Below are 27,087 nucleotides of genomic sequence, written 5' to 3'. Positions count from 1 at the left end.
ATAGACAATCACAGTCTGCTTAAACTAATAACACACAAAGAATTAAATGTTTCCATGTTTTTATTGAACACACCATGTAAACCTTCACAGTGCAGGTGGAAAAAGTATGTGAACCCTTGGATTTAATAACTGGTTGAACCTCCTTTGGCAGCAATAACTTCAACCAAACGTTTCCTGTAGTTGCAGATCAGACGTGCACAACGGTCAGGAGTAATTCTTGACCATTCCTCTTTACAGAACTGTTTCAGTTCAGCAATATTCTTGGGATATCTGGTGTGAATCGCTTTCTTGAGGTCATGCCACAGCATCTCAATCGGGTTGAGGTCAGGACTCTGACTGGGCCACTCCAGAAGGCGTATTTTCTTCTGTTTAAGCCATTCTGTTGTTGATTTACTTCTATGCTTTGGGTCGTTGTCCTGTTGCAACACCCATCTTCTGTTGAGCTTCAGCTGGTGGACAGATGGCCTTAAAGAGGACCTTTCACCGATTCTTACCCTATGAACTAAGTATACAGACATGTGGAGCGGCGCCCGGGGATCTCTCTGCACTTACTATTATCCCCGGGCGCCGCTCCGTTCTCCTGCTATGCCCTCCGGTATCTCCGTTCCCTAAGTTATGGTAGGCGGAGTCTGCCCTAGCGCTGGCCAATCGCATTGCAGAGCTCACAGCCTGGGAGAAAATAACCTCCCAGGCTGTGAGCTCTGCGCTGCGATTGGCCAGCGCTAGGGCAGACTCCGCCTACCATAACTTAGGGACTGGTATCTCCGCCTACTATAACTTAGTGAGCGGAGATACCGGAGGGCATAGCGGGAGAACGGAGGGCGCCCGGGGATAATAGTAAGTGCAGTGAGATCCCCGGGCGCCGCTGTACATATCTGTATAGTTAGTTCATAGGGTAAGAATCGGTGAAAGGTCCTCTTTAAGTTCTCCTGCAAAATGTCTGGATAAACTTGGGAATTCATTTTTCCTTCGATGATAGCAATCCGTCCAGGCCCTGATGCAGCAAAGCAGCCCCAAACCATGATGCCCCCACCATCATACTTCACAGTTGGGATGAGGTTTTGATGTTGGTGTGCTGCGCCTCTTTTTCTCCACACATAGTGTTGTGTGTTTCTTCCAAACTCAACTTTGGTTTCATCTGTCCACAGAATATTTTGCCAGTACTGCTGTTGAACATCCAGGTGCTCTTGTGCAAACTGTAAACGTGCAGCAATGTTTTTTTTGGACAGCAGTGACTTCCTCTGTGGTATCCTCCCATGAAATCCATTCTTGTTTAGTGTTTTACGTATCGTAGATTCGCTAACAGGGATGTTAGCATATGCCAGAGACTTTTGTAAGTCTTTAGCTGACACTCTAGGATTCTTCTTCACCTCATTGAGCAGTCTGTGCTGTGCTCTTGCAGTCATCTTTACAGGACGGCCACTCCTAGAGAGAGTAGCAGCAGTGCTGAACTTTCTCTATTTATAGACAATTTGTCTTACCGTGGACTAATAAACAACAAGGCATTTTGGAGATACTTTTATAACCCTTTCCAGCTTTATGCAGGTCAACAATTCTTAATCGTAAGTCTTCTGCAAGCTCTTTTGTGCGAGGCATCATTCACATCAGGCAATGCTTCTTGTGAAAAGCAAACCCAGAACTGGTGTGTGTTTTTTATAAGGCAGGACAGCTGTAACCAACACCTCCAATCTCCTCTCATTGATTGGACTCCAGTTGGCTGACACCTCACTCCAATTAGCTATTGGAGATGTCATTAGTCTAGGGGTTCACATACTTTTTCCACCTGCACTGTGAATGTTCACATGGTGTGTTCAATAAAAACATGGTAGAATTGTATTCTTTGTGTGTTATTAGTTTAAGCAGACTGTGATTGTCTATTGTTGTGACTTAGATGAAGATCAGATCACATTTTATGACCAATTTGTGCAGAAATCCATATCATTCCAAAGGGTTCACATACTTTTTCTTGCAACTGTATGTGTGTGAGCATGTGAGTCATCCTAATGCATTTTACTGCTGGTTTGAAGGAGCTCAGCGTCAGAATGCAAGTGAGTATGAAGATAAAAATAACATAACAAGACTCAGCTTCGCTTACACTATACACCGCTTATTCTAGTTAGGGGGATGTTTCGGAGCTGACAGATTCCCTTTAAGGATAAGCAAATTCATCCTACCATTTTGGAATTCATCCAAAGTCTCCCAAAAAAATGAATTCTAACAAACCCAAATTTTTTCGGATTTGTTTCAGACAAAACAGAGAGAGACCCAGACTAGAATATCCCAGGATTATGCTTCTCTCAATGAGACATTTTGTTTATCGAAAGCCCAGGGAATGTGACTTTCTTCACCCCGTGCAACAAAACATGCAGTGTGCCACACAAAAAGTGCACTAGGATGTGGTCTATCACAGACCCTCTCCATAATAGGAGGGACCCCATAAACCATTCCTCAACCCTCCGGGCCAGAAGGCACCTGCAAGGATCGGGGACTAGTACCTATCCTCAGTAGAAGCCAAGAAAGTGCCCATCTCGTTGTGGTTTCCACCTGAGTTGCCACTACAGATTTTGGCCAAGAGTCTTAGTTGATGTCTGGCTCCCCCCCGAAAGGGGAAGGCAAGGGTTTTGCAGGTGGGTGAGGGAACCTGATGGCCACAGTTCCCCTCCCTAGACTTTAGGGGGTAGCCCATTAGGCTGCCACAGCCCCAAAAAGTCCTAGTGACAAGCAAATGTGGAAAGTGAACACATAGTGAAACAAAAAAATTAAAAAAGTGAATGTGTGCCATTATGGTTTGAACATTTGGGCCGGAATTAAAAAAAATCCTCATCTTGCCTAATCAGAAGGCCCAGGCAAAAAGAGGAAAGTGAGCTTAAATGTAAGAAAATTATCTGCATGCAAACTTGCTGTCACTCAGTGGGCTCCCATCCCCAATGAGTTCAGGCACCCCAGGGTCACCACTCCTGGGGCACTTTGCACCTAAGGCTTTCAAACAACCCGACCCATAGCATTCAATCTGGTGGCCTGAGTTCACCTACCTGTGGCATCTATCAGCCACCGACAAACACCTGTGGGATAATCTCCTTGTGTAGATCTGCTCCATCTCAGTTACTTAGTCCAACCACTGATAAAAACAGATACCACACTTGGAATGGGAATGTCTTGATAAATGTCCACCAGTCTGTCACAGGCAGCATGGACAGCATGAACTTCTGAGGATAGGTCATTAATACAAAAATCTCAGAAAACCCTTTAAGGAACTTTAGTATACAGAGCACCTTGAAGCTTGCATTTGGGGGTCCTGAATAAAATAATAGCCTTTGTATGTTACATGATCCTAGGACATTCATTTTACTAATCATAAAACTTTGAGTTTCTCTTCATTTTTGCATGCTATTTTGATATAGTCATATTGCCTGAGAGAGGGGGAAAAATATTTAAGGTTATGCCACTGCCAGCCATTATAATTCTTTCCACTTGTATTATTAAAAAGAATCTAACAACTAACATAGCAGGCTATAGTTCCAGAACTTTGCTATGCTCTGAGATTTGGTTGCATCAAACCAGTGAGAGGTGGGAGAAGCTTCAGCACGCTGTCAATAATGAAAAATCACTAAATATCAATGCTGGCAGAGGATAGGCTGAATCATGTCAATACAGTATAAATGGGCATCCGATATCAGTGTCTCTGCTGCCATAGACTTGTTAAAAGCTCAGAATGCTCAGAATCACAAAAATGTAATATGATTAATCAGAATGATTCCAGAGAGGAATCATGTCTTTTGTGGGAAAAGTAAGGCACTGATTATGTTGGATCTTAAAATGCCCAAAGTGACCCTGTCTGTGGACAAAACCACATCATTATAGGATAGTTAAGAGGAGAATATCCAAGTGGGTACAAGCTAAGAAGAAGCGCAGGGGATATCACAGACTGGTCTAAAATGCCAATCTATGATAAATTCCCCCCTATGTGTAGAGCAGCTCTTCAGCTAATAATTGTAACACATCCAACATTGCTGAGAAAAAAGCCTCTAGGGGCAACGGGGGCTTTGCCACTACAGACTCTGTTCTCTCTGCAACTGCCACATCCTCTCCACTTTGATTGACAGGGCTAGATCTGATGGCGTTTACACTGCCTGGCCCTGTCAATCAAGGTGCAGAGGGTGCGGCAGTGGCAGAGAGAACAGAGCCTCTAGGTGTAATGGCAACACCCCCGTTGCTCCTAGAGGCTCATTGGCATATATCAAAACAGCATTTTTCTCAGCAATGCGGGCACATATGAACATGGGGCCAACACAGATGCCTTCAGCTGTGAAGTGTAGATGCAACAGGTCAGCCCGGGTCATAGATACAAATCTGCTGCTGACAGATGCCGTTTAAAGGGTTTTTCTGGGTGTTAAATACTGATGTTCTTTCCTCCAGATACATCATCAATAGATCGGTGGGGGGCTGACTCCGCCAATCAGCTGTTTGAAGAGGCGTGGTGCTCCCATGAGCATTGCAGCCTCTTCATAGGCCAGTGCTTTCATATTCATTGGTCACATTGCCTAAGTGCAGCCAAGTCCCATTCAGGTGAATGGGCCTGAGCTGCAATACCATACACAGCCGCTATACAGTGTAGACACTGTGCTTGGTAAGCTGTGAGGAGGCTGCTGTGCTCATCAGAGTGCTGTGGCCTCTTCAGTCAGCTGATCAGTGGAGGTGCCAGGAGTCGGACCCCCACCAATCAGGTATTGATGACCTAGCCTGAGGATAGGCCATGAATATAAAAGTCCCCATTTAGCGAATAAGAATAGGCATTTTTATGAATGGGACCCATGAAAAGTGCGGGATGCACAAGGACAGCATCCATATTTTGCAGAATGCCCCTTTAAGCTGTATACAACATTGTGCCCAGGTTATATATCCTCCTTTAGCCTATGCAGCTCTCGTCAGTTAATATACCAGCAGAGAATTTGCACTTTGTCTTGTGATTTTCTGTCTGCAGTTTCAAACTAAATTCAAAATCTAATTTCAAAAGCACAAAAAAATTGAATTCCAGAGCGAAAATCAATGGATGAGCTCTTTCTGAGACAAGGTTGAGTTAATTTATCTCCACAAAACTACCCCAAGAGACATTGAGGGGTGGGAGGGAGGTACAAACAATACCAATACCGTACCTACACCTTCAGTCAGGTGTACATTATCACTGAATTAAGGGATTTACTGGCAGGGTATGTGTAGAGCGATGCTCACAAACTGTCTCAGACAGAATTATCGATTACAGGAACAATAAGCACACATGCTACTTCTGTTTACGAAGATGTAGCAGAGCGGAATATGTGATTTTTAAAAATCACTTGCAACTTTTTCCCCTGAAGTGAAACACTGGGGTAGTGCGATGCTCACAGGATCTTGCTATTGTGTGAACGAAAGTTGCCTGACATGTCAGTTTTAGTAACTACTTGCATTCCCCATGTAGTAACATTTCTAGAACATCTATTCTTATGTTGTGATGTGTCATGTTATCTGTTCTATGTTGTGATATTCCTCTATTATTTCTGCTAGAAGTTTATTAATGAATTGTTAGCAGTTTGCAATAAAGGACCACCGGGGTGTTACCACTTGGCAATGTGTTCCTGCATAGTCTGACAATGGTAACATCCAGGTGAAAGTTTATTGTAGACTGTGCATCAACACATCCCCACTGGTAAAACCCCGTATGACTTTACAGCGGATTGTTAGCAATTCAGCCATAAACTTCTAGTAAGAATAACAGAGGAATGGTACAACATAGAGTCATAAGAACAGATGCTCCTGAAACGTTATAACAAGGGGATGCAAGTCATCACTAAAACAGCCGAGGTGACAGGTTCTCTTTAAATAATGTGATGGTAAGACCAGATGTACCTCTCGGGCCCAGAACTACAAAATCAATGGGGAACTCTGGAGCATTGATGACAGGTGCTATTCAGTGTTGAACCAGGATATTTTTTACCTATTTGTTCAGCAGGGGTATGGAGATGCCATCCTAAACATAGGTGCTGGTAAGACTTATTGCCATATATGGCCAATTATAGAGGTGGCATATACGATACGCCAGTAAAAAGTTAAAGAGGTTTTGTTAATGGACAACTACGTATGTTGCATTTTAATTAATTTTTAAAGGAATTCTGGTACTGTACAGCATTTTTAACCTTGCAATACTATGGGCTGGGTAGAGCAGGACAAACATACCTTTTGGCAGCTTTTATTATCAGGAGTAGTGTGCATATGCGCTTTGATTCTGCCAGGTTGTGATTCTGGAAGTGCCCAAGAGACAGAATTTTACTGAGAATTGTTCTCTGCATTGAGCTGCTTCAAAGCCTCTCCCCTGTGCTCATAATGACAGGGAACCACTATAGCTTTCATCCTGAACAGAGGAGAGGGGCTTCAAAGCAGCTCAATGCAGAGAGCACTTAACTGTGAAGCTCCATCCCTACTGCACTTGCAAAAGCAAAATCTGGCAGAATAAAAATTCATATTCACCCTACTCCTGATTAGAGATAAGCAAATTTCATCCAAACTAATCAGATGTGACCCGAATTTTGCATACATTTTAACAGCATTAGAATTTGAAGTTTTGGTGATTTGAATTTTGGGTTGAGGAGAGTGAGAGAAAGAAAGAAAAAAGAGCAATAACATTTTTTTGCAAATAGTCAGAGACAAGAGAAAAGAAATATGAGTTCTAGGAGACCTCAGATTCTTATATACAAAATTTCAGGCCAATTGGAGCACCTTTGATTTAGGTCGAATCAAAGCCAATTGAGCACTTCACTCATCTCAACTCCCGATAATAAAAGCTCCACAAAATATATAATTGTACTGCTGACCCCAGCCTCTACCTAATGATATCAACAGTTTTACGTTGTCAAAACTGCTAACAGATGATCAATAGATAGATAGATAGATAGATAGATATGAGATAGATATGAGATAGATAGATAGATTGGAGATACTGTAGATATGAGATAGATAGATAGATAGATAGATAGATAGATAGATAGATATGAGATAGATAGATAGGAGATAGATAGGAGATAGATAGATAGATAGATAGATAGATAGATATGAGATAGATAGATAGATAGATAATAGATAGATAGATAATAGATAGATATGACCTTACCAAGAATATAATTTCCACCTTCCCGATGCCTTTGCGAAGAGCTGATCCTAAATGGTCGCCCACTCCAGCCAACAGGATACCAAAAAGAGGAATGCCAAAAAGTGCATAGAAAATACAGAATATCCGGCCACCTTCTGTCTTAGGAGCATTGTTTCCAAAACCTATGACATATCAGGTAGTGAAAATATATAGAAGAACAGTTAATTTTATTTGGAAAATCCCATTAACTTTGCTGGTACTGTATTACTCTGCAGAATTTCCTCATGAAAATCTGCACAGAAAAATCTTATATATTATGCATCATGTGCATATACCCTTAGGCTCTAGATGTCTTTAGGTACAACTTGGAGATTGTGCAGAGCCAGAATATATACATTGGCACAAGGCCGTATGGTAACATGACTACTGCTTCACCATGATGGCACTTGATGGCTATGATGTTCCAAAAGGAATGCACTGATTTGTATAACTCAATGCATAAACAGCAGCACTCTGCAGATCTAATGTACTATACATTGGTGCAATAGAGATGCTATCAGATAGAAACTGACTGCACCATAAATAACTATGATGCAGTCAGTTTGCTTCAGAGGAGCCGCCGTCGGTCCATGAAATGCAGCCAACACCCGGACTCTGTTTCCCAGACAGAGCATGGTTGTGTGAATCAGCCCTAAATACACTGAACAAAAATTATAAACGCAACACTTTTGATTTTGCTCCCATTGTGCATGAGCTGAACTCAAAGATCTGAAACATTTTCTACATACACAAAAGACCCATTACTCTCAAATATTGTTCACAAATCTGTCTAAATCTGTGTTAGTGAGCACTTCTCCTTTGCCGAGATAATCCATCCCACCTCACTGGTGCGTCATATCAAGGTGCTGATTAGACAGCATGAATATTGCACAGGTGTGCCTTAGACTGCCCACAACAAAAGACCACTCTGAAATGGGCACAGTTTTGCCTTACTGGGGGGGTCATAAAACCAGTCAGTATCAATCAGTACGCTGATCCAGAGCATCCCAAACATGCTCAATGGATGACATGTCCGATGAGTATGCTGGCAATGCAAGAACTGGGATGTTTTCAGCTTCCAGGAATTGTGTACAGATCCTTACAATATGGGGCCGTGCATCATCATGCTGCAACATGAGGTGATAGTCGTGGATGAATGGCACAACAATGGGCCTCAGGAACTCGTCACGGTATCTCTGTGCATTCAAAATGCCATCAATAAAATGCACCTGTCACTATCAAATGTGAGCATTTGCCAACTCAAGTCAGTTACGATGACGAACTGCAGTCAGGTCAAGACCCCGATGAGGACGACGAGAATGCAGATGAGCTTCCCTGAGACGGTTTCTGACAGTTTGTGCAGAAATTATTTGGTTATGCAAACCGATTGTTGCTGCAGCTGTCCGGGTGGCTGGTCTCAGACGATCATGGAGGTGAACATGCTGGATGTGGAGGTGCTGGGCTGGTGTGGTTACACGTGGTCTGCGGTTGTGAGGATGGTTGGATGCTGGATGGTTGGATGTACTGCCAAATTCTCTGAAACGCCTTTGGAGATGGCTTATGGTAGAGAAATGAACATTCATTGCACGGCCAACAGCTCTGGTAGACATTCCTGCAGTCAGCATGCCAATTGCACACTCCCTCAAACATTGTGACATCTGTGGCATTGTGCTGTGTGATCAAACTGCACATTTCAGGGTCCATTCACACGTCCGTTGTTTCTTTCCTGATCTGTTCCGTTTTTTGCGGAACAGATCTGGACCAGATCTGGACCTATTCATTTTCAATGGGTCCTGAAAAAAATCGGACAGCTCAATGTCTGATTTTTTTTCAGGACCCATTGAAAATGAATAGGTCCAGATCTGGTCCAGATCTGTTCCGCAAAAAACGGAACAGATCAGGAAAGAAACAACGGACGTGTGAATGGACCCTCAGAGTGGCCTTTTATTGTGGGCAGTCTAAGGCACACCTGTGCAATATTCATGCTGTCTAATCAGCACCTTGATATGCCACACCTGTGAGGTGGGATGGATTATCTCGGCAAAGGAGAAGTGCTCACTAACAGATTTAGACAGATTTGTGAACAATATTTGAGAGTAATGGGTCTTTTGTGTATGTAGAAATTGTTTCAGATCTTTGAGTTCAGCTCATGCAAAATGGGAGCAAAACCGAAAGTGTTGCGTTTATATTTTTGTTCAGTGTATGTGAGGTATGTGAGAGACTTTGACAAGTGTCAAATTGTGATGCCTAGATGACTAGGTCAGAACATCTCTGAAATGTTCTTGTGGGGTTTTCCCAATATCCAATGGAAAGATCTACCAAAATTGGCCCAAGGAGGCACTTCTGGTGAAACAGTGACAGGGCTTATTGCTGCATGTGTTGAGTGAAGATTAGCCTGTCTTGTCCTATCCCATGGAACATCTTCTGAAGCGCAATTTGTTGGAAAAGTTACTGCTGACCATGATAGAAAGGTGTCAGAACATGCAAAGCATGTCTGAGGAAGAAGTATTAGGCCTGGCTGCACCTATGTATATTAGGCCTGGCTACCCTATGTAGAGCTACCGATTGAGTTTAACTGTTTAGTGACCGCTGCAGTCTTCAAAGTTGAATAAAACCTATCGTATTCAGTTAGATTGCAGATTCATAATAAAAAATCAATCAGTACATCAATCAAACATTGTCATGTAGCCCTAGCCTTAATTTTATGGCTGATCTAGAAAGATAGATAGATAGATAGATAGATAGATAGATAGATAGATAGATATGAGATAGATAGATAGATAGATAGATAGATAGATACAGTAGATAGATAATAGATATGAGATAGATCTGTAAATGTAACTTTTCTCTGTTTAAAATAAAGATTGAAAAGACCATTACCGATTGTAGTGATGACCGTTCCTGCAAAGAAGAAGCAGCTCCCGATGTCCCAGTTTGTGGTAACATTGGTGCCATTTATTGTAATATCAGCTCCAGAGCCCAAAGCTTCCTTCACCTGCTGTAATGCCAAAGAACCAGTGATTGATTAACATTGTTTCTTCTGACTCATTATCCATTACTAAGGTTATGTAAGTGGTGGCACTAGCACTGACAGAGCAATGTCAGAGGAATAGATCTAAGCCTGGGTCACACTTGTTTGCAGTATATTTGTGACCGATTATAAAAATGACCCTGTTCATTTCTATGGGAAACAAACAAGTCACCAGTCTTCATCATGGTGCATTTTTATGCTGTATTGTGATCAGGCCCGTCGCTAACAGACAGGCAAAACAAGCAATTGCTTGGGGCCCCGAGCTGGCCCGGGGCCAAGCAGAGCCGGTCCTTGTTTTGCTTCCTTTAAGGCTGCAGCCGCCTGAGCGCTCTATAGAGAGCCTCAGGCGGCTGCAGCACTCCTGGTTACCTCCCGAGTTCCTCCTCTACTGACTGCTGCTCTGTAGTGTGGCCGAGCTCTCCTCCTCTACCTCCTGGCTGTCACTCAGTCCGGCCGGGTACCGCGCGGTACAGGAACAGGGGATTCAGTTTCCTGTTCCCGGCCGGACTGACAGGAAGTGTACACTGAGTGCTCACTTCCTTTTAGTCCGGCCGCGGCCGGGAACAGGAAACTGAATCTCCTGACCTGTACCACGCGGTTCCCGGCTGCACTGAGTGACAGCCAGGACTGGAGGTAGAGAGCGAGGAGCTCAGCCACGCTACAGGGTCCAGGGAAGGAGCTGGAGGACTGAATTAACTTAGGAACTTATCTAAGGTAGGGTAGGGAGTAAAAAAAAAAAAAACAGGGAGGGGGAGAGTAAGTAGGACATTTGTTGAAAATGTTCAAATTTCATGCACATTAAATGCAACAGCAGTATTTGCACTGTAAACCTCCTTTTTTATTTATATAAAGTGTGGGTGAACTTAAACTGTATGGCTATACTGTGGTTCCTGTAGGCTTTGCGTGCGTAAGGTGGGGAGGGCGTGGAGGGGGGGGGGCCTCCATGTCTATTTTGCTTGGGGCCCCCAAATTCCTTCAAACGGCCCTGATTGTGATCCACAGTCATGAGTGAATTTAACAGGAATGTAAAATATAAAGGGAGAATTTATATTTCTCCTTCATGTTCGATCCATTTTTGGTCTAGCTCGCCAAGGGGGCATTCCTTACCAGAGAAGGGGCATGGCTTAGCCAGGTTCCCATCACCGTTATGGATTCCGTAATTTTTTTCCGTTATACCATTTATACCATGGTTATAACGGAAGTTTATGGAATCCATGAGACAAAAATGAAGCCTTTAAGAGGAATTCCGTTTTGATCCTTCATAATAGAAGTCAATGGGCAGCATAACGGATCCGTCCTGGTTTCCATTATGCAGGAGTCCAGTCCTGCGTAACGGAAACCAGGACGGATCCGTTATGCTACCCATAGATTTGTATTATGACGGAATGCAAAACGGAAGTCTTTAAAAGGCATTCCATTTTACTTTCCGTTATAATGGAAGTCTATGAGCAATCATAATTGATCCGTCTGGTTTCCGTTATGCAGAAAGGACAAAACAGTCCAGTCGTCTTGCATAACGGGAAGCAAACGGATCCGTTATGATTGCCCATAGACTTCTATTATGACGGATCAAAATGGAATGCCTTTTAAAGGCTTCCATTTTGCATTCCGTATTATGGATTCTGTTATTTTCCATTATAACCATGTTATAACGGAAAACAATAACAGAATCCATAACGGTGATGTGAACAAGCCCTTAGTGGGAAAGGGGACATGGCCTGAAATGCAACATCGCAACAAAATTGTGCCACAATTCTGGTGTAAAAGTCTGTTTCAAAGTAAGCCAACAAATAGTAGGTATACACTCAGAGTACAGTGTCTATCTATCCCTAAACCAAATGTATTATCCTGACTGAGCAACTAATAAACCTGGTGCAAGTGTGGGCAGTCTGTCTAAAGACCAGTTATCACCAAAGACTGCTAATGCCAATGCTCTTTCCTGATAATTGCCCCATGTAAATGTGGCTATTATTGTTGCTGAATTACGGGTAGCACTTGCTCGTTAGGTAAAAGCATCCTTGATGTGGCACCAAAATCATCATTTCTGGGCAGCAAATAATCTGTGTGAACAGGGATCTGCTGCCCAGAAACTATGAATCTGTATGGGGACAAGCAATCGCAGCAGCTGTCATTTTCCCTATACAGCAAAGATGATTGCTGCATGTAAATGAGCACAAGCCAAAATAAAAATCTTTGAAAGCCCCTTGAACTACAACATCTATCAGATTAGTAAATCTGCTCCAGCGTCTTTCTGAAGAGCACTGTGGTGGAGATTTATCAAGACTGGCGTTCCCATAAGCCAATCTTGATCCTCCCGTGCTGGATACCTGGCTGATGCATCTCTGCTCCTCCTTGCTGGTGTAGATTTGAGTCAGTTTCTCGCATAAGTGATAGTAAATCTGGTTGTCTGTAATAGACTCCACCCCTCCCAAAAGCCCTGCCCCTTTATCGCCACTTTAGAAGAGTGGCAAGAAATTTAAAAACTTGCAAACTATGGCAAAATATGCGATGCACCATAATTTGTACCTTTTTTTTACGCCATAACACACCTTAATAAATGCCCCTCTATGTTTTTTCCTGGTGTTTTTCACGCAATTTTTCATGCCCAAGAATACTGCGGACAGATGTTAAATAATGTGTATAGTGAAATATAAAATGGCTTAAAAAAATGGGGCAGATTTACCCATCCTGTCTAGTGGTTACACAGTCTAAAGGTGCACCTGGCTGATGCTGAATGATTAATATGGCGCACCTTTATATTGTCTAGTTTTAGTTTAGACCTTCTATTTGTTGGCTTATCTTACACAAGACTTTTGCATGGCATGTACACTAGTTTCTTGAAGCAAATTGCACCAGAATTACTCCCCAATATGCATTTTGGTAACTTTTGGTGTATATTTTGGGTACTTTTTTAATGCAGCATGCTCTGTAAGGATTTTTTTTCTGCTGTTTTGCCAACAGGCTTTTCTTTAAGAAGTGAAAAATGCCAGAAAGGAAAAAAACTAATATTATGGGGCATTTTTATCTATAAGATAAATCTTTGTAGAAGTGTTTCTATAAGAAAATTAGATTGTTTACAATTTCTCGAGACTGAAATATGTTGTGAAAATGTCTCAAAACTACAACTAACTGTAGCATGCCCTAAAATCACTTGAAATCCAGTCCTGTAGTTGAGTCCCAGCAGTCCTACCACAACCATGACATTAATTACTCTCATCCTCTTTCTTCTGGGGTCAGCACAAACATTGCTCCTACTGCTTGATGGACCCATTAGCAAGTACAGTACGGCACCTATTTTTGTACTCCAGATCTAATAGGTCAAAAGCTGACAGCCATGAAAGAAGTTGTACTGTTGGCAGGTGAGCGTTGAATAAAACATATATGCTCCCTGCATATAATGTAAAGGTGACATCATACACAATGCATTATATGACAATTGGTAAAGTAACAAGGTGTATGACACCCTTTGAAGAACTCATCTATAATCAATGGTTTCTTTCTCCACATAGTAGTGGTTGTGTTTTATACTGCTCGGAATAACTTTAACGTGTTCTGAGTTCTGACAATGATGGCAATGATGGCAATTTTGGAACCAGTCCTGGACAAAGGACATTTATTCAGTTTTCTATTAGTTATCCTGGCACCTTAGTTTTATTAGGATATGAAAAGTCCTTTTTTATCATTTTTATTATTTTTAGTTATATAATTTTTTTATCTAGTAATTGTGACTTCATATCAGAAAAACAGATTCCCAACCCACACAAAATATAATACGAAATGAAAACTACTCAAGGTTGGAGGTTCTCTTTAAAGGGGTTGTCCGAGTTCAGAGCTGAACTCGGACTTTACCACAGTTTCACCCAGGCAGCCTTCCTGATATGAGCATCAGAGCATTTAATGCTCCAATGCTCTCCCTTGTCCTGCGCTGCATCACACAGTGCAAGGGATTTTTATGTTTATAACACACTGCTGGTCGAAGGTGACGTACCGGGCTCTCCATAAGGACTGCTAGGCAGAGACTTCCACCCAACAGTGTTCCTGGTGACATCACCGACTCTGATGGGTGGGCTTTAGCGCTGCCCTAGCCATTTTACAGGCTAGGGCAGCACTAAAGCCCGCCCATTAGTGCCAATGACATCACCGGGCTTACTGCTGGGCGGAAGCCTCCCCCTAGCAGTCCTTATGGAGAGCCTGGTACCACCAGAACTCCATAAAATGCCTTTGCCCTGGGCGATTCAGCCCAGGGCAAAGGAGAACAGCGGAGCATTAAATGGGACTGCCTGGGTGATATTGTGGGTATGTCCCTTTAAAGGGATTTTCTGGTTCTATGTAAATAATGTTTATAGGGGTATGCACATTATAGATGTAATAATAAGCCTACCTGTCTGTGCCCCCTGGTGATGCGACCACATCCTTAGTAACAGGATGCAATGTTCTGTTTCTCCCGTGTGCTGGTGGAGAGTAGCAGTGGGCTGATTAGCTAAGCTGTTCTATTACTGTGTACTAGTGTTTCTGACTAATTTAGTGCCAAGTCAATAAGCCTATCAGGTTCTAGTTCAGGGACTCGGCCCTCTATTTAAATCCATTCCTTGCCATACATGATTGCCATTGACAGTTTTGTTTAGCTAGGTTCCTTGTTTCCTGTTCCTGCATTTACATACTGATTCCTCTGTGCTTCTGACCTCGGCTTGTCTTCTGACCACCTTCTGTCTCTCGTTTGGTACTGCGTAGCATGTCTGGTTCTGACCTATTTCTGTACGACTCTGCTTTGGTGTTTGCTTGTCAGTCTCTGCACTTATTTAGAGTAGGGATCGACGTCCAGTTGCGGTTTCGCCAAGTAGGGCTTATACCTTAAGTAGGTAGGGAAAGCGGGCTGGATTCTAGGTTAGGGCTTACTGTCCTTGTCTGTCTCTACCCACAGGTATTACAATAGACTTTTATGACATATTCACAGAATATACAGTCAGGTCCATAAATATTGGGCCATCGACACAATTCTAACATTTCTGGCTCTATACACCACCACAATGGATTTGAAATTAAACGAACAAGATGTGCTTTACCTGCAGACTGTCAGCTTTAATTTGAGGGTGTTTACATCCAAATCAGGTGAACAGTGTAGGAATTACAACAGTTGGCATATGTGCCTCCCACTTGTTAAGGGACCAAAAGTAATGGGACATAATAATAATCATAAATCAAACTTTCACTTTTTAATACTTGGTTGCAAATCCTTTGCAGTCAATTACAGCCTGAAGTCTGGAACGACTGGGTTTCATACGCTGGGTTTCATCCCTGGTGATGCTCTGCCAGGCCTCTACTGCAACTGTCTTCAGTTCCTGCTTGTTCTTGGGGCATTTTCGCTTCAGTTTTGTCTTCAGCAAGTGAAATGCATGCTCAATCGGATTCAGGTCAGGTGATTGACTTGGCCATTGCATAACATTCCACTTCTTTCCCTTAAAAAACTCTTTGGTTGCTTTTGCAGTATGCTTTGGGTCATTGTCCATCTGCACTGTGAAGCGCTGTCCAATGAGTTCTGAAGCATTTGGCTGAATATGAGCAGATAATATTGCCCCAAACACTACAGAATTCATCCTGCTGCTTTTGTCAGCAGTCACATCATCAATAAACACAAGAGAACCAGTTCCATTGGCAGCCATACATGCCCATGCCATGACACTACCACCACCATGCTTCACTGATGAGGTGGTATGCTTAGGATCATGAGCAGTTCCTTTCCTTCTCCATACTCTTCTCTTCCCATCACTCTGGTACAAGTTGATCTTGGTCTCATCTGTCCATAGGATGTTGTTCCAGAACTGTGAACGCTTTTTTAGATGTCGTTTGGCAAACTCTAATCTGGCCTTCCTGTTTTTGAGGCTCACCAATGGTTTACATCTTGTGGTGAACCCTCTGTATTCACGCTGGTGAAGTCTTCTCTTGATTGTTGACTTTGACACACATACACCTACCTCCTGGAGAGTGTTCTTGATCTGGCCAACTGTTGTGAAGGGTGTTTTCTTCACCAGGGAAAAAATTATTTGGTCATCCACCACAGTTGTTTTCCGTGTTCTTCCGGGTCTTTTGGTGTTGCTGAGCTCACCAGTGCGTTCCTTCTTTTTAAGAATGTTCCAAACAGTTGTTTTGGCCACGCCTAATGTTTTTGCTATCTCTCTGATGGGTTTGTTTAGTTTTTTTCAGCCTAATGATGGCTTGCTTCACTTCAGTGACAGCTCTTTGGATCTCATCTTGAGAGTTGACAGCAACAGATTCCAAATGCAAATATCACACTTGAAATGAACTCTGGACCTTTTATCTGCTCATTGTAATTGGGATAATGAGGGAATAACACACACCTGGCCACGGAACAGCTGAGAAGCCAATTGTCCCATTACTTTTGGCCCCTTCACAAGTGGGAGGCACATATGCAAACTGTTGTAATTCCTACACCGTTCACCTGATTTGGATGTAAATACCCTCAAATTAAAGCTGACAGTCTGCAGTTAAAGCACATCCTGTTCCTTTCATGTCAAATCCATTGTGGTGGTGTATAGAGCCAAAAATGTTACAATTTCTTCGATGTCCCAATATTTATGGACCTGACTGTAGGTACAGGTACACTGATAGGTAAGGGTCAAACCTCTGTGGTTTACACTAATATCCCTGCACCAGACATTTATGGCATATTCTTGGACATGACAAGACAAGTGTCTATGATTGAAATACCAGTTTAATCACTGCATAAGTGAAAGGTTCTGTATCTTTCTAATATACCGGTACTTTGTTTCAGTTTCTTATAACTTTCAAGATATTTTTGCTGTCAGTGAATGAAAATATTCTTGTTTACATTCAGAGGCAGCAAACCTGAGCATATACCCCTAGCATTATATCTGGTCTAGGCAATGCCCTGTGCCTTTCACAGCCTGGATCCCCAAATGATACATTATAACAAGCAACCAGTGAGTTTTGTGTAGCTGCCCATGATATATTCTGCTTCCAAAACTTGCTGAGACTATGTAAACTTTTGAGCTGTCTAGGTAAAGAGCCCTCAGTCACTGAGCGCAAACAAATATCTGAAAAGCAGCGATAAATTAAGAAGCAAAGAACATTAGACGGTTGTAGAACTTTTCATGTACAGAGTGACAAAACATTATTTGTATCCAACCAAAAACATGCCTAACTATAGCTGTGTAGAAGGAAGCCAGGCATTAATAGATAATTTATTTTACATATTTAGCACAGATTTATATGAAATGAGTGGTACATAGCAACATTGTAAGGTTCAAAAAAGGCATGGTCCTTCTGCTTCAGCCTATACTTTTGTGATATTGATCTAGAGGAAGCCAAACCCACCCCCAGGAAACCAGTTTTCCAATGTTCAAACAGACTGTTGCTATCCTCTACAAAATATTCATTGTAGCTTGTTCAATCCCATTAGAGTTGGCTGTACAGATAATTTTTTGTTTGCGAATGCTATTAATTTTATTTGGTTCCTCTAATAATCTCATGTCAACAGGGCTGGTCTGGTGGTCGGGAATAGTGTTGAGTGCGAATATTGGAATAGAAATTTTTTATCTCGAATATCGCAACTTTGCGAATATTTCAAATATAGTGCTATATATTCGTTATAGCGAATATTCATCATTTTTTCCCATCTGAACACATGATTCCTCCCTGCTTCTTGGTTTTGGGCCAATGAGTCATTGGTCCACAAACAACTTAAGCAGGGAGGAATCATGACTTTAGATGGGAAGAATGATGAATATTCAAAAAAATTAATATATAGCACTATATTGAATATATTTGTTTTTTAGAATATTCGTCTTCTGTACAGTTGTTCCATTTCGGCATACTCCTCCCCGACAAGCGTCTCCGTCACCATGGGAACGCCTGGGGCTTAGAATATACCATCGGATCTGAGTTATCACGATCTCACTAAAAGATCTCACTAAAAGATTATAGCACTATATTAGCTAAATTGCTCAAATATTTGCTATATTGCTATATATTCTTGTTTTAGAATATTCCGAATATTCTGAAAAACGAATATAGCACTATATTAGCTATATTGCTATATATATTTGTTTTTTAGAATATTCGTAATTTTTTTCCCGTCTGAAGTCATGATTCAGGACTGAATCAGGACTTCAGATGGAAAAAAATGACGAATATTCTAAAAAACAAATATATAGCACTATATTCTATAGTGCAATATATTAGTTTTTCACCCACGCCTGTATTGATCGCATAATATTTGCATATTTTTTGTAAAAAAATTAAGGATATAACGAATATTCAAATTCGCGAATATTCTACAAATATTCTACAAAATATTAGCAAATTCGAATATGACCCCTGCCGCTCATCACTAGTCAGAAATCGTTTGCCATCTCCTGCCATAAAGATAAAATACACATTTGGCGAAATGAACATATAAATAGGGGCTCAGAGAAGACCAACTTGACCAACATGGATAGTATTTGCATGGTAAGATTAATTTTGTAGGACATACATGTGTATAATTATCTATAGATTTTTATAATTTGTACCCCTAGCAGGTCAATGATGTATGGAGGTAGTTCAGGATGGCTAAATCCTCCTTGGGGGTGAGTGTTCTTGGCTTTCTGGTCCTAAGATAAAGGGTTATTGGCTAGCAAGGGAGTGGACGAGCAAGCCCCAAGGTGTTTTGTCTTGAGAGGAAGGGTGTGGGAGTGATTTTTGTTTCTATACGTGTTGCGCATATACCATTGTGTTTAGCTAATATATGAAAATCACATGGAGATAGGTGTGTATGAACTGTACCATCAAAATCAGTACATGTGAATACTGCCTAAAATGATACAAGTCATCTGCAAATATAATTATACTGTATGTGTTGCCCTGTTGTGTTTTATTTTACTATCCTGCTGCTTTCTTCTCAGGCTAGATTCTTTTCTTGGCATATTTGCCAGGTTGCAGCCAGACCTCCATCAGTCCCCATTATAATTTAATGGGCCTGGACAGGAACGCTGTGGCTTCCACACACTGTTTCCAGCCAGAACAGCAATGTTGGAAGTGCGGAATCCGGATGGTGTCGGTGTGAATTATTACACAGTAGACAGTCAACCACCGCCAGGTGAAAAAAGGGGGATGGGGTTTTCCTTGGTAAGCATCACTCCAAGATGGATATAACTAGCGCAGTAGAGGAAAACGTTTTTGTTTTGTGGAATATATCTTTAGGTAAGTATAATATGATCATGCAAAGCAGCCATCATATAATATATGTATATTACACATATTATTCATTAAAACTCTTAAAACCATATCTTTACCCAAGTATTTATGCTCTCACCAGTACAAAGCTGTCGAGAATATCCTCCTGCACACACATGTTTTCCTCAAGGAACTTTCTACGGTGTTCATTGAGAAGATTTTGTTGCTGAGCCTCATAGGGTTGTTCAAGCATCTGGAAGACCACTGCCCCTGTCACCAGGTACCCGAGGACAACCCCAAGCAAGGCCAACACAGTCTTCTTCTTCATGACGTTTTTATTTTGTGTTACCTCCTCTTCAGCTCCAACCTGGTCCCCAAGTAGTATGGAATCTTGGGATGAACAAGATAGATGATATAGAAAGTCTCTTGGAATACCGTTTGCTGGAGAGTGGCAAGACACTGTAGAGGAGGAGAAAAAAATGTTTCTAGTATTGAAAGTATTAATGTATGGAATACAGCCAATGACTACTTACAGATAGCATCATGTTGCAGGTCAGTATCCAAACAGTATACAACCTACAATAAATTGCCTAAGGTAATACGGGGCTTATGCCTATAAAATGTGTATAAAAAAAAATCAGATTTTATTGAAACATACAATAATCACTATTAAAAATACATGATATATGGGACATAAAGACATCAGATAATGGATTTATAGCTGTACTGAGTGCAAGACCCTCTTTGTCACACCATGGCCCCAAAAAGCTGGTATCATGTGTCGAATCAAATGTGAGTAACAATGCAATAATAATACTAACCCATGGGGCCTAGTACACCTTGGTACAGTATATCAAAATACCTAAGTGGGAAGAAAAATCCCCCCTCACTCCCACATCACTGTAGGTGTCACCATAATATAACAATGTAAAAATAATTAACCAGCTGTTGACGTGTTGAAGGAATGTGGATCAGAGGGTCAGAAGAAAACCTTGATGTGCGTTTCGCACTAGACTTTGTCAACGTGACCTTTTGACAAATCCTAGTGCAAAACGCACACGTAGTGAGTTTGTTTTAGGTTGTACAGTCAGGTACATAAATATTGGAACATCGACACAATTGTAACATTTTTGACTCAATACACAACCAAAATGGATTTGAAATGTATCGAACAGGATGTGCTTTAACTGCAGACTGTCAGCTTTAATTTGAGGGTATTTACATCCAAATCAGGCGAACAGTGTAGGAATTACAACAGTTTGTATATGTGCCTCCCACTTGTTAAGGAACCAAAAGTAATGGGACAATTGACTTCTCAGCTGTTCCATGGCCAGGTGTGTGTTATTCCCTCATTATCCCAATTACAATGAGCAGATAAAAGGTCCAGAGTTCATTTCAAGAGTGCTATTTGCATTTGGAATCTGTTGCTGTCAACTCTCAAGATGAAATCCAAAGAGCTGTCGCTATCAGTGAAGCAAGCCATCATTAGGCTGAAAAAACAAAACAAACCCATCAGAGAGATAGCAAAAACATTAGGCAAGGCCAAAACAACTGTTTAGAACATTCTTAAAAAGAAGGAAATTACAGGTGAGCTCAGCAACACCAAAAGACCCGGAAGACCACGGAAAACAACTGTGGTGGATGACCGAAGAATTCTTTCCCTGGTGAAGAAAAAACCCTTCACAACAGTTGGCCAGATCAAGAACACTCTCCAGGAGGTAGGTGTATGTGTGGCAAAGTCAACAATCAAGAGAAGACTTCACCAGAGTGAATACAGAGGGTTCACCACAAGATGTAAACCATTGGTGAGCCTCAAAAACAGGAAGGCCAGATTAGAGTTTGCCAAACAACATCTAAAAAAGCCTTCACAGTTCTGGAACAACATCCTATGGACAGATGAGACCAAGATCAACTTGTACCAGAGTGATGGGAAGAGAAGAGTATGGAGAAGGAAAGGAACTGCTCATGATCCTCATGATAGTGTTATGGCGTGGGCATGTATGGCTGACAATGGAACTGGTTCTCTTGTATTTATTGATGATGTGACAGGTGACAAAAGCAGCAGGATGAATTCTGAAGTGTTTCGGGCAATATTATCTGCTCATATTCAGCCAAATGCTTCAGAACTCATTGGACGGCGCTTCACAGTGCAGATGGACAATGACCCAAAGCATACTGCAAAAGCAACCAAAGGGAAAGAAGTGGAATATTATGCAATGGCCAAGTCAATCGCCTGACCTGAATCCGATTGAGCATGCATTTCAATTGCTGAAGACAAAACTGAAGGGAAAATGCCCCAAGAACAAGCAGGAACTGAAGACAGTTGCAGTAGAGGCCTGGCAGAGCATCACCAGGGATGAAACCCAGCGTCTGGTGATGTCTATGCGTTCCAGACTTCAGGCTGTAATTGACTGCAAATGAATTGCAACCAAGTATTAAGAAGTGAAAGTTTGATTTATGATTATTGTTATGTCCCATTACTTTTGGTTCCTTAACAAGTGGGAGGCACATATGCAAACTGTTGTAATTCCTACACCGTTCACCTGATTTGGATGTAAATACCCTCAAATTAAAGCTGACAGTCTGCAGTTAAAGCACATCTTGTTCATTTCATTTCAAATCCATTGTGGTGGTGTATAGAGCCAAAAATGTTACAATTGTGTCCATGTCCCAATATTTATGGACCTGACTGTATATTGTGTTTTGGGGCATGCCATTTTATTGTATTGAGGCTTATGTTGGTTTTCAGTATCCAAACAGTGCATGTCAAGTCATTCTGTAAAACAAACTATGCCTGCCACCGTGTGTCAGAAAGTGATATATACTAGTAGCATCAATATGGAAAAAAGTCAAATTCATTGGATGCAACTAAGGAAGCTAAAGGTGCCATACACCTTCAATTGCTGTCAGGCAAACCAGTGATACTTCCTAACTCAGCTCAGCTAAGGATGCAAGTACTCTCAATAGGGAGAAAGAAATAAGCTCTGGCAGTAGCTTATCTTCTGTAACAACAAAGTATTGTACATGTTGTAAGCCGCCATGCCCAATTCTCTGACACTGGGAGAAAGATGGCACACTCCAATACACATCCAGTCCCGCCAATACTGCCCAATTGTTCCAACTCTTCTCTTATGTGTATGGGTACCTAAGATCTGAAAAGGCATGTGGTGGTTGCTGGGGATCATGGTATTGTTTTTAACCCATCTAACAATATGGTGGCACTAAAGGGTCAAAGGGATTCTCAGGTCTTTAACAAAAAATCTATTCGCCCCTGTCCTGCTGTGGGAAGAGCCCCTGTCCTACTGTTTGGTGAGTATTTACCCCTCCGTCAGGCTGCTAATTCCACCATCAGCACTGCACTCACTCTGCCTGCACTGGATGTGTTCGCAAGTCTTCTGGGGAATCTGTATATACAGTATATGCAGCTGAACAGGAATACTTGGGACCACATCCGGTCGAGACCTGTGACGGAGATCCCTCAGCCATTGTGAACGCAACCAAGATGGAGGAACTGGTGGCCCTACGGGAATAAGTACTGATTAAACTCTTTCCGCAAGATTTTTTTTTTAAACCTGGAGAATCCCTTTAAATTACCATGAATAGATGTTATGACCCTTTAGTGCAACTATTTTTGTCAATCAAGGAAGGAAAATCACCAGAAAGTATCTTTTTTTCTCCAAGAACTTTCCAGTGTGAGGACCCCACTAAACTATAAACTTTCTCTGGACCCCTGTAGTATGACAGATATTTTACAATTTCTAAATTAGGTTTTAATCTGGTAAATAATGTGGTAAGTAACGCCCGTGCTTTCCAAACTTGGTGTGTCTTAAACAAAGCTGACTAAGCAACTATTTTCTGACTTGGAAGAAAGACATAACAGAAACTATTGGAATTAATTTGTACACCCAGGGAGCAATTATTTTAACAGATAGCATTGCCTTCTGTAAAGCTATAGCTAAATTTACCCTGACATATTTATAAGCTCACTTGTAAATCAAGCTTTTAATGAAGGCCCAGATATAAAGGATCCAACTTTCACCAGCAGTCTCACTGATATTGATTTTCAGTTCTTCACAGGGGCAATGAATTGAAGCAATATTGGTAACTGATATGAAGGAAAACTGCACATTACACCTGTATATGCTTATATCCTGAAGAACCGCTATAACAGCCCAGGGTTATTAACTATGTTCTGTTATCTATTAATATTGTGCAAAAATGTGTAAAATTCTCATGTATAATATCACCCCGCCACCTCTAGATATGTACATTGAGAAGCAATAGCTCAATTATCGTTATGTGGATATAAGACCCTATACAACTACATATACATTCATTAATACAAGAAAGCAAACCGCAGAGTCAGCAGAAATAAGGGGCGCATGGGTCGTATCCCTTACCAGGGCAGAAGGTGGTAAGTGGCACTCAGGCAGGTATGAGCCCTCACCGGCAGGGCCTGCAGCTCACCTCTTGTGTCTGATGCCCAGACGAGAGTGATACCCACACTGAATACTCCCTCCTATCCACACACTGCAAGGGCGTGGAAAGAGGGAGTGAAATAAGATGTAGACATTGTGATATGAGAAGAAGATGGAAACAGAGGAGGCTGAACTGAGGGAGAGGGGGAGAGATATACAGAGAACATACAGGACCTAAAGAGGAGAAAGAGGGAGGGAATGATAATGCTCTAAAATCATACACCGAGACACTTACAGAAGATAATGCTATGGCCACAGTTAACCAGTACCTTGCCAAAGCTCAGCAGATGTAACTTACCTGTCACCCTTTCTGACCATAATCTTGTTGATCTTCGCTTACCCTGTACTTGTAGTGAAGACAATTAATACTTCCAACCTTTAGTTGACCGCCTTAGTCATGAACAGGCACCATAACTCAAAGTCTGACAGAATATTGAATAGCAATTTTGCCATTGTAACTACAACTTGCCCAACTCAGCCCCCCTGGTGGTCTCTTAACCCTTTCCTTTCACGGCATGTTATGAAAAGCATCACCCACTTGCCTGCTAGGACCATGCAGCGTTGTATAATAACCCCACCCTCCTTGCCAAAATGCAGGGGAGCATCCCTAAGGCTCCTTGCCATTACAGACCTGCAGTGTCACTTAACCCCTCCCACACTGTTGGCAGTGAGAGAGTTAATGCTTCACTGTACCCTCTGTCAGCACATGGTACATAATGATGGCAATCAATAGAGACCATTCCCAGTTCTACCTGCCACTTAACCTCCATACTTAACCCCTTCATGGGATGGGCATCCGAAAACACTGTGATGTATCAGCTTCAGGGTTGCTGTAGAATAGGTTTTATCCTTTCATTGCAGCATGCCTTCAATGTGGGCACAGACCGGTTCAATGCTCATCCCCCTACCTCCCCCATTAATGTACGTTTTGGGGAGTATATACATAGGTGTAGGTGAGATGTTGCAATTAGTTTTTTTAAAGGGACATAACACCTATTTTGCAAAGCCTAACCGAGCAGCCCCTGGGTCGCTAGAGACAACCTCATATTCTTCATCTGTATGTAAATGTGTCAATGTGAAAATATATGAGATAACGTAGTGATAATTTAGCTATTATCAGTATGATGTAAATAATAATAGTAGTCTCTGTATGATGCGGTAGAATATGTTGGCGCCATGTAAGCAATTGGAAAGAAAAATAATCCCTGCGGTCGTCATCGCCCTAGGAAGGCTGATAACAGGAAGTAATAGAGTGTATTCAAATGCACCACAATCTACATAAGAAATTCTTTAGGTTTAATGTGCCTTTAAAGTGGTTCTCTAACTTCAGCAAATAGCATTTATCATATAGAGAAATTTAATACGAGACACATACTAATGTATTGGGATTGTCCATATTGCCTTTGGTGGCTTGATTCATTTTACCATCACGTTATACATTGCTCTTTTCCAAGCGTTACGACCACCCTGCAATCCATCACTGGTGGTCGTGCTTATAAACTGGCGGGAAAAAGCACCAGTCTGTGCACACACCCACGGTCCCGGCCACCACAGATGCCGGTGATTTTTCCTGTAGTGTGGAAGCACGTCCACCTTTGCTGGATAGTAGGGTGGTCATAGCCCCTGGATATGAGAAGTGTAAAATGTGATGGCAAAATGAATCAAACCAGCAAAGGAGGCAATATGGAGAATAATACATTAGTAAGTATTAACTTTCTCTACATGATAAATACAATTTGCTGAAGTGAGACAGCCCCTTTAATAAACTTAACTTTTACCACATTTGGCACTGAATGTAATGTTTTTGTTAAAGGGAAGAGCTGGGGTAGGTCGGCCACACCTTAGAGTCATTCGGGACCACCTATTGCTTGTGTAAGCAAATTATCCACTCAAAAATTTAGAAATGCGTCAACTAGAAACTTGAGAGGTATCAGCAAAAAACATATGTTATTATCACATATATATGGCGCTGAATGCCTCCGCCTCAACTAGTCCCATTTATGAGAGGAGTAAAAGTCATGTTAGATTCAGGAGCGAAAAGTGATCACCATGATACATCACATTTATCAATGGATAAGAGATCTATTATCAGCGGAGACACATGAAGATACCGAATAAATACAGAAGAAAGGAGGATGAAACCTTCTAGTGACATACAATGATGTAGCAGAGCTGAAGCTGCCAAAGAACTCTTTGTGGCTACATTGTTTAAGACAAGATCATAATGATAAAGTTGGCTCCACTACATCTGACAAATTCAGCTCTGCAATATTTGACAATAAAAAAATGTGAATAAAAAAATTGAAAGAAAGAAACCCTTTGGTAAGGAAAAAACACAATGGTGGAGAAAAAGTCAGCAAGAAAGTTAATTAATTAGAGTGGGAAGAGGTAGTAAAAGGGAGAGGAGGGTAGAGGATGAGGGGTTTTCTCACTTGCTCTGCGCTCCTCGGCACGCTCGGGGATGCTCTGTTCTCTCGGTCACAGGTTCTGCACAGACAGACTGACACAAAGCAAAATATATAATATCAGAGTGCTGAGAGCAGCCTTAACCCCTTTCCTTCCTCTGCAGAGCTTTACCGTATTTCTGAAAGATCTGCCTTGTATATAAACCTCCACTTCTCCCCGCTCCCGTCAGTACTCTGCACAGTGTATTAACCTCACTTTTGCTGGACTCCATGCTATTTATCGCCACCTCTCTTCTATCACAGTTCTAAAACATTACACAGATCTACTATTCTGCCATGAAAAGGAAAATCTATGGTACAAGTGTGCTGCCCAACTTCACCAATACCACTTCCCAAAATCTACTCCCAGTGACAGCTACACATGCTGTCCTCAACTGGTACTTGTAGCAAAAGGGTTAAACCACCTCCCTGCCCCATCAGCGTTTCCAGATAAATGATCATAGTCAATAGCGATCAATACACCTATTATCAGCAGAGTGTGTCTAGGGACAGGTAATGTACTTTAATATATATATATATCCTGGTATTTACACATGTACTAGATAGATAGATAGATACGAGATAGATAGATAGATAGATAGATAGATACGAGATAGATAGATAGATAGATACGAGATAGATAGATAGATACGAGATAGATAGATATGAGATAGATAGATACGAGATAGATAGATATGAGATAGATAGATACGAGATAGATAGATATGAGATAGATAGATAGATAGATAGATACAGTGCTGCCCATAATTAGTGATGGATGAA

The 27,087-nt window shown here is 41.6% G+C and overlaps 1 protein-coding gene across 1 annotated transcript in view; it reads right to left on the bottom strand.

Annotated features, from left to right (window-relative positions):
- The window catches only part of KCNK4 (potassium two pore domain channel subfamily K member 4), a 66,393-nt gene extending 46,683 nt beyond the window's left edge, over nucleotides 1-19,710 (bottom strand). The window contains exons 1-3 of the mRNA XM_040408915.1: nucleotides 19,522-19,710; nucleotides 10,040-10,157; nucleotides 7,142-7,302 (exon numbers count right to left, since the gene is read on the bottom strand). Coding sequence (XP_040264849.1) covers nucleotides 7,142-7,302; nucleotides 10,040-10,157; nucleotides 19,522-19,710 — 468 coding nt within the window. The remainder of the gene's footprint in view (nucleotides 1-7,141; nucleotides 7,303-10,039; nucleotides 10,158-19,521) is intronic.
- Between the last annotated feature and the right edge of the window lie 7,377 nt (nucleotides 19,711-27,087).

The sequence above is a fragment of the Bufo bufo genome, chromosome 10 (genome assembly GCF_905171765.1).
Source record: "Bufo bufo chromosome 10, aBufBuf1.1, whole genome shotgun sequence".
NCBI lineage: Eukaryota > Metazoa > Chordata > Amphibia > Anura > Bufonidae > Bufo > Bufo bufo.
Note: the sequence above shows the minus strand (reverse complement) of the source record. Positions and strands in the feature narration are given on the sequence as shown.